The sequence below is a fragment of the Peromyscus eremicus genome, chromosome 12 (assembly GCF_949786415.1).
Source record: "Peromyscus eremicus chromosome 12, PerEre_H2_v1, whole genome shotgun sequence".
In the NCBI taxonomy this organism is placed as follows: domain Eukaryota; kingdom Metazoa; phylum Chordata; class Mammalia; order Rodentia; family Cricetidae; genus Peromyscus; species Peromyscus eremicus.
The window spans coordinates 73,900,393-73,911,326 of record NC_081428.1 but is presented as its reverse complement, the minus strand read 5'-3'; the positions used below and the strand labels follow the sequence as shown (position 1 = coordinate 73,911,326).

General features: G+C 35.5%; 1 protein-coding gene across 1 annotated transcript; it reads left to right on the top strand.

Annotated features, from left to right (window-relative positions):
- Positions 1-9,715: 9,715 nt before the first annotated feature.
- Positions 9,716-10,672, top strand: LOC131922275 (olfactory receptor 2L3-like). Its single transcript, XM_059277038.1, has one exon. It carries the CDS (start codon positions 9,716-9,718, stop codon positions 10,670-10,672), a length of 957 nt encoding a protein of 318 aa, XP_059133021.1.
- Positions 10,673-10,934: the final 262 nt, after the last annotated feature.

Here is a 10,934-nt window from a genome sequence, read left to right as displayed (position 1 = left end):
CACCTCAAATTATATTATGTTTACTATTATCTCTTACAAGCCTGTTTGTTTTCTAATGAGAGATAGAAACTAAGTACAACTGGATTGGAGGGGAGATCAGGAGAAACTAGGAGAAGTAGAGAAGTAGAAGGGATACTATAATCTATATTACATCAGAAAAAAACTATTTTCAATAAAAGGAAAAAATAAAGAATTGTGGAGCATAGCCTTAATGGATATAGTTACAAAAGAGCTCCACATTGAAGACTCAGGGAACATTGTGGAAGAGGGAGCAAAAAAATTGTAAGAGTTGGAGGATCAAGGAGTTGGCTTTGAGATTGTATCTTCTAGTAACATCAGAAGCTCCACACAATAAACTCTTATCAACACGAGTGCCCAAATGTAATTGAACAAGAACACCACCAGTGGACCTGAAAAGTGGACAGGGAAGAGTTCATGAGGTCTCAACCCTACATAAAGAACTATAGGCAACTGAGGAAAGCTGGGAGCCAGGGAAGAGCAGAATAATTGATTATCAAATGCCAAATGGTGAGCCCTGAAACCATACATACATACATACATACATACATACATACATACATACAAACAGGTAACATTATATAGACCAAGTGGTTTATATTTAGGAATATATAAGTATATACATCCACATATATACATGCAGTAACAAGCAGTGAAAAAGGGGGTCATGAATTTGAGGGAGAGCAGGGAGGGGTTTATTGGAGGATTTGGAGGAAGGAAGGGAAAGAGATACATGCTGTAATTACATTATAATCACAAAAATAAGGATAAAAATTCCCAGCAGCATGCATGAGAAACCTCCTTTAGAGTTGCTGATCGGGGAAGGTAGAGACCTTCCAAACAATATAAGCCATTGTTTTTGCCATTTGTTGCCTCTAAGAGGTTGAAAGTATGTTCCTATTGCTAAAGATGCTGTTCATTTCAAACACAGGATTGTAAGTGGATCCACCTGAAAGTCTCCTTCTAGAGGATTAGCTTTCATAAGATTCTAAATGTGCTATGCAATCTGAGAAGGGAAGGCAGCAACCAATAGTCTTGCCCAGCTTTGAACTCTGTGAACCACAGCAATGACCAGCATGGCAAGCTATCCCAAAATGTTCATTAGTAGCAGTCTTATCTTGATAGCAACAAAAGTCTGTGTAGTTGGACTTAAGTCATACTCAACAAGAGAGAAATTTTGCTTGGTACTGTAAATCTACTTTACTTCTTTGCACTGGTGATAGTGAGGTCATTGATATTAGAAGAGAACCTACTACTGCCACTTCACTAAACCAGAATAATTCCTAATTGCATTTTAAAATACTTATTCTTATACCTAAAGCAAGTGTAACTCTAACTACTCATCGAAGAAACTTCTCTTCCCATCAAATGGTGACCATTATAGAAAACTACAACTGGCCAAAAGCAGAGCATACCTGACTGTGGCCCTGGACACATATAACCACTGGATACAGCTACATTACAACTATTGTACCTAAGGTCGAGGGAATGTTATAGAAGAGGGGTATAAAGATTTTTAAAACTAGGGAACAAGCAAGTCTGATGTGATACTGTGTTTCCTTGAAATGAAGGAAAACTACAGCTATGCTATCTCTCCAACATGACTACCCAAACAAGACCAAATCAATAACAGCAGTAGACATATCACGGAAGAAGGAAATCTTATACTGTACTACCCCAAGACAAAGAACTGCAGGGAACTAAGACTTCAGTGACTCCTAAGGGATGAGCCCCTAATTCATTATCCAATATCAACTGGCCAGCCTTGAAATCATTTACATCCAGGTAGCAGTGAATTGACTCAGCTGATTGTATTTACATAAGTAAGAATAAATATGTATGTATGTATTATGTACACATATATCCATATGTAATAATAAGCATTAAAGAAAGTCCATGAATTTGAGAGGGAGAAATGGGGGTTGGGAGACTTGGAAGGGGTTGAAGACAAAGGGGAAGCATGGGAATGATGTAATTTTTTAATTATCTAAATTAAAAAATAAAGGTTTAAACAAAATATTTATAAAACATATTTTGTGAAACTCTGAGACATTTTGCTACTAGGATAATATCAATAAATGTGTTTAGTTGAGTTATCAGCTCCAGAAACCCTTAAAGAAATTGCTAAAACTCTCTTCTTGACCTTGGCCTAATTCCTGACTCATTAGTAACTTTTTCCACAACATGGTGATCTCTGTGGACTATGTCAAGAGAACATGCCCATAGAGAGAGAGGAGAGAGGAGAGAGGGGAGAGAGAGAGAGAGAGAGAGAGAGAGAGAGAGAGAGAGAGAGAGAGAGAGAGAGAGAGAGAGTTTAAATCTATTAGGGTTGGCTTAGAATCATAATTGCCCCTGTTTCCATGGAGGAAAGCAGTTGCCAAGCACAGGATGGGAGGAAAGTATGTTCACTAGCTTGAAGTTTACAACAGTGATGTTGTTGATGCAGTCACTGCAGAGCTACCGTGAGGAATGGACATAAGGGAAACTGTGATCCCGGAGAGATAAAATGAGGTGTATCCTAAGCTAGTTTTTACATTTAGTTATCATATTTATGTTTAGATTCTGGAAAATGCTGAAGGAAATTTATTTCCAAATTGATTGAAAATTTCCATTAATGAAGTATCAGCACTTAGCATATTTAAGACTTCCTTCACCAGGGAACAGGAACTGTGATATTTTTAATTATAGTGGGTTTAAGACAACATATTATACAAAATCATATATATATATATGATATATATGGAAAGAGAAATGTGATGCTATTTTAAATCTATAGCATTATATAGTTCTGAAGAGAACAGCTGTGATTACTTAGATATAATAATTATATTAATATATAATATAATAATTATATTAATATAATATAGTAATTATATTAATATTAATATAATATAATAATTATATTAAATATCAGAATTATTATATAATACCAAAGATGAAAATACAGCCAATGCATTTTTTACAATTTCATTTTTTTTACAATGTAAATGATACCAACTTCATGAAATGATGTCCATTATAAAGATACTATAAGTAATGGTTAACAAAATAAAAATTTAAAATTTATATGAATTCAAATACAACCTTAAAATTTGAGAGTGTTCTGGTTTTAAATAAACCAAGATATTTACAGAAAAAACATATTTTGTTGCCAGGATCACTACTGTTTATCATGGAAAATAAGAGCAGTCAACATTGCTGCTGCTTATTATGGAAAATAAGAGCAGTCAACATCACTACTGCTTATTATGGAAAATAAGAGCAGTCAGTATCAGTTATATTTTCCACAAGGAAGAATGTTTCCAGGCAAGGGCACATGGTCATCACATTCATGCTGCTTTCCTGGTATTATCCCCTTTGGCAGTGGGGGCTTGTGTGGATTGTAATAATTCCCTAGTTAAGTATAACATTTTAGGAAGTGGGTCAGTAATGCATGCAGGCGCAGTGAGCCTCTGAAGCAGATTTAAGTGTAGTCTGAGGGGACAGTGGCAGTGATTTCATAACAAAAAGCAGCTTGGGAACTAATTCCTAACAATGCTTCCGGGATAGGAAGATTATGTTTGTGTAAGAGGGCTGCTGATAGACCTTGGCAAAATTCAATGGAGGAAGTCACATTTAAGAAGACTAATTTGCTAACAACTGAAGCTTGAATTACATGATTTCTTTCTTGGAATCATACCAAATATTTATCAATGAGTGCAGGATTATAGAGTTCCCAGAGTGTATCTATTGTTTCTTTGACAGTATTTTATTTATATAAACTGTAAACTATAAAATATTCTCATTTATATTTTATAAGATATCTAAACTTCTTATAAAAATACAAGTGTGCTTTATATAACATATACTGTATTAAAAGAACAAGGTAATAGCTAAAATTAACCATCTATGGAGCAATATTATAGTTTGTAAACTTAAGGCATTACTATAAGTATACGGGAAATTCATAGGAATACTGCAAATTATGTATTTCAGTTATTCATTCCTTCAACCTGAAATTGGGTCTTACTATGATCAATAAATTTTACTTTTTCATCTTATTTCTTATAATTTCCAAGTAATCATTAAAGTTTAGTTAAATAATAATAACAATAATTCATTAGCAAACTTTTATTTCTCTAGAAAATTAAGTAGCACACAAAAAAAATTAGATATCAAGTCACTGAACAATATAGTGGTGGCAAATATGTGGATGATGGTCATGTGCTGGTGACCATGCTGATGCAGGTGTTGGTGGGTAGCAAGTGGCAAATGTCAGAGCCATTACTCATTGTTAATCTATCCAAGATTCTCCTCATGAATTCTTTGTGAATTATCTCATGAAATCTTCCAATAACTTATTTTTTTTAAATTTTACTCATAATTTACAGAGCTCCAAAATCAGTATTCAAAAACCCAAACTTACAACAAAGTAGGACTCTGTCAAGTTTTTATTCCAAACTCTACAACAGTCTGGTGTAAAGATGGCCGTTCCATAACTCATCCCCCAATCTGACTAAAATTCAAAGGACGTATTATCTGTTTATCCCTCAAAGTGCTGTATACGTATGTAGTATCTAGTTCTATGAATGCTAATTCATCTTTCTAGGATTTCAAGCTAGTGAGTATAAACTTCAAATAGTAAACAGAGGTATGTGATTTGGAAGCACACCTGTATATACAAATATTCCATGTTTTAAACTTTTCATTAAAGTAATTTTAGTTCTCATTGTGTATATCCTTCTAAATAATCACAACTTATAATTGTTTGGCTAATATTAGAAAAGCACTACTAAAATGACACATGAGGTTATGCATTATTTTCTTTTGTAAGATGTGTTGTGAAAATATTGAAGGAATGAGGGATCTCATGCATATTTCGATGGGAGGACACTCTTGGGAACAATGTTTGTCTATACTCCAAGGATTACTCCTCTAGGTTATTTGATTTGGATTCTATGAAAAATATTTCTTAGTTTAAAAGTTTATATCGCTGAAAATTAAAAAAAAATTCTTGTTTATGAACTTACAGATTCAGGTATGGTCAGGCATAAAAAATAATTCATAAAATCCATTGTAGTGGCACATGCATGTAAAGCAGGGATAGCCTCAACTTTAATGCATCCTTAGCCACATAGCAAGTTTGAGGCCAGCCTGGGCTGAATGAGATCCTGACCCAGAAAACACAGCAACTGAAATACTACAGTAATGTAGATATTATGGGAGAAAATGATTCGGCTGTGCTCTAGGGAAGACTGTGTGTCTCCTGGTTTACAGGCTCCCATCTGACATGTGGTTAGAAACTCCTTTTCATGAAGTTTCAGTTTTTTAGAATATATTAGAGACAAGATGAGAGACAATGGCTCAAGCTTGTGTCAGTGATGGTGGAGATTATTTTGAGGTTCATGTGTGTCTAAATGTATCATCCTAGATTCCTTATAAAGCCTCTAGTAGAGCAATTTGGTCTTTCACAAAATTTAAAAAATTGCAATGATCAGTCAAAATTCACCAAAAACAATTTTCTTAGTGATCAGTATTAAAGTAATGAAAAGGGAAGCCCTACAAAACTTGCAATAAAGGGACACTCTAATGAGTAAATGCCAGAGGCCCCTCCAAAGGGCCCATGAGTACCACACAGTTTCGTTTTAAACTGCAGTTCAGGCTTGTTTCTTTAAAATAGGAAAAGCATGTCTAAAATTCATGTTTTCTATAATTATAAGAGTAATTGAAGGAAAGCTTTTTGTCAGATTTTTTAAGTGAATATAAATATAGGAAAAAAAGTGTATTCTCTGCCTATTGAATTCATGGAACTATAGCATTTTTTTGGCTTTCACTAAAATTTTTATAAATTAATAAAGTTTTGAGTATTTAAAAAAGTATCTACCAGTATCTAAAGCTTAAAATCTAATGCCCATATCAGAGAAAACATGTAACACTAGGGGTGGGGTCTAGGTAATGTCACTCAACATGATTTTTTTTCTAGATCCACCCATGCCCTGGCAAAATTTCATTTTTTTAATAGCTGAATAATATTTCATTGTGTAAAAGTTTCCTATTTTCATTCTCCATTCAACTGTTAATGGACATCTAGAATGCTTACAAGGTCTGGCTGTTATGAATAGAGCAGGAATGAACATGGATGAGCAAGTATCTGCAGTAAGATACAGAATCCTTTGGGTACATGTCCAAGGATGGCACAGCTAGATCTTGAAGGAGATTGATTTTTTGAAGAACCTCCACACTTATTTACATAGATGCTGTGATAGTTTGCACTGCCACTGGCAGTGAATAAGTATCCCCCTTTCTCCATATATTCACCAGTATACGCTGTCAAATGTTTTATTGCTTCAGAAATGTTATCTCAAGATGTGTGAGGAATAAGACAGGGTATCTAGTCAAAGATAAACTGATACATAATATCTATGTTTGTGTCTGATTTGTCTCCTCCAAGTTCCTGAAAAGATATCAAAGCAAATTTGCCTAAAATGTCTTAACTTGATTTTATTTTCTATGCTAGTGGTTACCAGCCAAGGTAGCACATGCCTCTAATCTCAGCACTTAGGATGCGGAGGCAGGGGGATCTCTGTGAGTTCTATGTAGGCAATCCTGGTCTATATGGCAAAATTCTAGGTTGGCCAAGGCTATATAGTAATACCATGTTTCAAAAAAAAAGCACTAGTGGATATATTATTTTACAGTTTAAATGATCAAGATTAAACAAAAATACAATATGGAGGAGATTATAAAATGTACTTTCTAATACTAAAATCAATGTATTTAGACAATTTATTTCAGGGAGGTTTCTGGACACTTGCAAGCTTGGGCTGTCTATCTTTCTGTCTACACACAGGTCTTGTGCTTCATTAGGGCTGTTACTTCAGCTCACATCACCCTTTTCTGGCTAATTTCTTTCCCATGTGTATACCCTCACCACTCCTTGTGGGGTGGTCAAGATAAGTTAAAATCTTTTCAAATGACCTGTAAAGAGATGAATTATTGCTATTTCACATTAAGAGAGAAAAAAGGGCAACATGATTTAGTTTGTCATGTAAGCAAAAATGTTCTTTTCACTTTCAACTTTGAAACAAACAATCATTGGCTGAATCCACTTTCCTGTCAGCTACAACTTCCACATTACTCACTGTTGTCACACAGGAACAACAAAACACAGTCCAGTGAAATAATTTCTTTGACAGTTGGGAGGTGTCATATCCAAGAACTGATATATCAGCCATTATCTCTCTTTGTGCTTCTCATCTTAGCAATGAAGCGACTCATGGAACTACTGTTACACCCTGTATAGAGTAAAAATGGTGGCAGTCATCACCATGTTAATCAGGTTGGTAATTATTAACATTACATTTTAATCAGTCACTTAAAACATCAATGTACATGACATACTGTAATATCAGTCTAGGATGTCAATCTCATGATGAATCCAACTGCGGCTGTGTGAAATATCTGCTTTCCCTGAATTCCATCTGTTTCTAGTAGCCAGTTGAGACTCCTTTGCTAAGTGTGAAATCAAAAGTTCCACCTTGTTTTTCACAGTTTACTTCAAGCTTCTTGCATTCAATAATTTTAGTGTTTTGAAATGGTTAAGTCTGGCAAATTTTTATGTCCTAGCAGCAACATCCCCAAAGATAAGACAGTTCCATAGCCACTCCGATTGCTGCTCAGGTAAATATTTCACTATTTTTCTTTTACTTGTTTGATATTATAAGTAATACATTTACTGGTAAAGAGCGATTAGACAGCAAACATTTCTGCATATTATACCCTTCTCCCCCTCCTCCTTCCCTCCTGACATTGCCACATCTCTCTTCACATTTGATGGAGGCTGACGTCTTTGCTCCACCTTCCAGAATGTACTGGTGCTTCCTGTACTAGAATGCATTGGCAGTGTGGACAACATGCAGCCTCACTGCAAAGCCTGCAGATGTTTGGTTGCAGCTGCTTCATTTCTCCTCTTGGCTGGTATGATTTTTTTCTTAAAACAATACCCTCATGGGTTCTCATGCTATAGTCTATTCTGAAAATTAAAAGGATGTTTTTAAAGGAAACTCTCTGGATTCTTAAGAAGCTACTCTGCTCAATAAATAATTGTATTTTCAAAAATAATAATTTTCCCTTTACTTTTCTGCATAATATGTGTGGTATTTAGACAATGGAGCCATACATTTCAGTTCTGAGGAACTGCTTTTTTTTGATAATCTCAACCCATAATTATTTTGCATTAGACAATTTTTAGGAATGCCTGCACATAGGCATAAGTATCCAATCTCAAAACTTCTTTTCTAAACTTCAATCTTTTATGTTTTATTTCTATTTTGTCTTTGGAGTGTTCTCCAGTTTACTTTAGAACTTTCCTTGACTGTATTTGGTCAGTCCTGGTTATTTTATTTTCAGAAATTCTTTACCAGCATCTGTCATTCCCTTAAAATAAGTGATATCTGTGCTATGAACTGAATACCTCTCTATGTGCCTCTGAAGATGCCAGTTTTTCTGATAAAAATCTCCATTTTCCCAATCATTCTAACCTATTCTATACATGTATTTGGTGTTTATATGTGTGTGTGTTTGTATACTCCTAAGTGCTGTATCTCTCTCTTCAGTTTGCAGATTTCCAGGCTGATATTCCTTGGCCCTAGCACAGACAGACGTATCATGCATTTTCTGGGCCCAGAATGCTAAGCCTCTTGCAGACTGCATTCCTTGTGGAGGAGAATAGCCCACGCTCTTGCTCATTCTGAAGACTCAGGATTTCTTTTCCCTCCCAGCGGTTAGCAGCCTGACTCTGCTCCATTAACAAGCCTGAAACAAACTCTGAAAGGCCCTGAGTGCTCTTTTCTTGCTTATCCCTCTCCTTTGCATTAAATATTTTTTAAATGTACATCATTTATTTCCTTTTCATTCCAGTTAGTTCTAAGATGGAAAAGTCATAATTGTGTGTGTGTTTAAATTTCCACCTTATGTTATAGATAAAAGAGAGGAAAATGAGAAGTAGTGAAGGAAAAGCAAAGTGCTCTGTGAAGTTCTGAGAAGGGGCAAACACAGCACTTGTTCCTTTTGTGCAGTGAATGTGATGTGTAGATGTCCACAGACAGAGTCTAGTTAGAGTGTTCCAAATGTGAATGAAGAAGGAAAAAATGACTTTGTGTAGTTGACACTTGTCAATAAGTATTAATTATAAATTTTTTAAGAAATAACAGCACCTTATTTTTAAAAGATCTTGGTTTTTATTAATATGAAGGATGTTCATAAGAAAGAAATGTAGTTTTGAATGATCTTATTTACTGTTGTATCTTTGCGTGTATCTTAGGGCCAGTGTATGGCAGAAAAGAGTCATCCTGATTGGAAAGAAAATGTATTCAATTATGGACCTGTATTTTAGACATTTAGATTGGTTACAAAAATGTACTATGAAGACTCATGTTCATGACATCTCAATTTATTAGGAACAAAAATATCCATTTTCTAGTAAGGTCGTTGTGGAAATATGTTACTTATAAGCCTTCAGGTTTCAGTAAAATATTTTGTTCATATATGTTGTTTTACTCCATATTTATGTATAAGCTAGAAGATGAGTCAAAGTACACTATTCTTTCCTTAGCAGTTATGACCAAAGTCTGGTGAAAATCATGAATTGAATTATTTTATTGTCTTTTATGTAACTTATTGCTGCCTATGCTTCTAAGAAAATCTAAATGAACACCAGATGGATAGTTATAATCACACATTTACAGGTTTCATTTTATTAGGATTGTTCCCATCATCACAAACAGGTATGTTTCTCTTCATTCTCATTGTTCTCATCTTCCTGACAGCTTGGATTGGCAACCTGTCCATGATCCTCCTCATCCTCCTGGATTCCCATCTCCACACACCCATGTATTTCTTACTCAGTCAGCTTTCTCTCATTGACTTAAATTACATCTCTACCATTGTCCCTAAAATGGTGTCTAACTTCATGTTGGGTAATAAGCACATCTCCTTCATTGGGTGTGGGTTTCAGATCTTCCTCTTCTTGACTTTTGGGGGTGCGGAAACCCTTTTGCTGGCTTGTATGGCCTATGACCGCTATGTGGCTATTTGCTTTCCTCTCCACTATGCTATACACATGAATAAAAGAGTTTGTGTGCTGATGATAATAGGATCTTGGGTGCTGGGTTCCATTAACTCCTGTGCTCACACTGGGTATGCACTTCACATTCCTTACTGCCGATCCAGGGCCATCAACCATTTCTTCTGTGATGTTCCTGCCATGTTGACCCTGGCCTGCATGGACACATGGGTCTATGAGTACACAGTATTTGTGAGCACAATCCTCTTTCTTGTGCTTCCATTCATTGGTATAGTGTGTTCTTATGGTCGTGTTTTCCTTGCTGTCTACCGCATGCATTCTGGGACAGGGAAGAAGAAGGCCTATTCTACCTGTAGCACTCACCTCACTGTGGTAACTTTCTACTATGCACCGTTTGCTTACACTTATCTACGTCCAAGATCCCTCCGATCTCCAGCAGAGGACAAGATTCTAGCAGTCTTCTACACAGTCCTCACCCCAATGCTCAATCCCATCATCTACAGCCTGAGAAACAAAGAAGTGATGGATGCACTGAGAAGAGTAACTCACAGAATTTGCTTTTCAAAAAATGTAGACAAATTGCCTACCTGAGTTTGGGACTTAGGTGCAAGAATACTCAGCTTCATATTCTCCAGTTAAACCATAAGAACTCAAATATTCCGAAAGAGATCAAGGATAATAAAGCATTAAGTAGGGGCTCTGTCTCAGAAGTAAAAATTAGGAAGAAAAATGTCATTCTTTTTTCTTTGCCTCTTAACATTTTTCTTTATTTTTGAGATTATAACATAATTACATTTCTCCCTCACCTTTTCCCCCTCCAAACCTCCTTTGTGCCCCTTCCCACTTTCCTTCA

Coding starts and splice junctions, on each gene's coding strand:
- LOC131922275 (XM_059277038.1), top strand. CDS start 9,716: ATGGATAGTTATAATCACACATTTACAGGTTTCATTTTATTAGGATTG.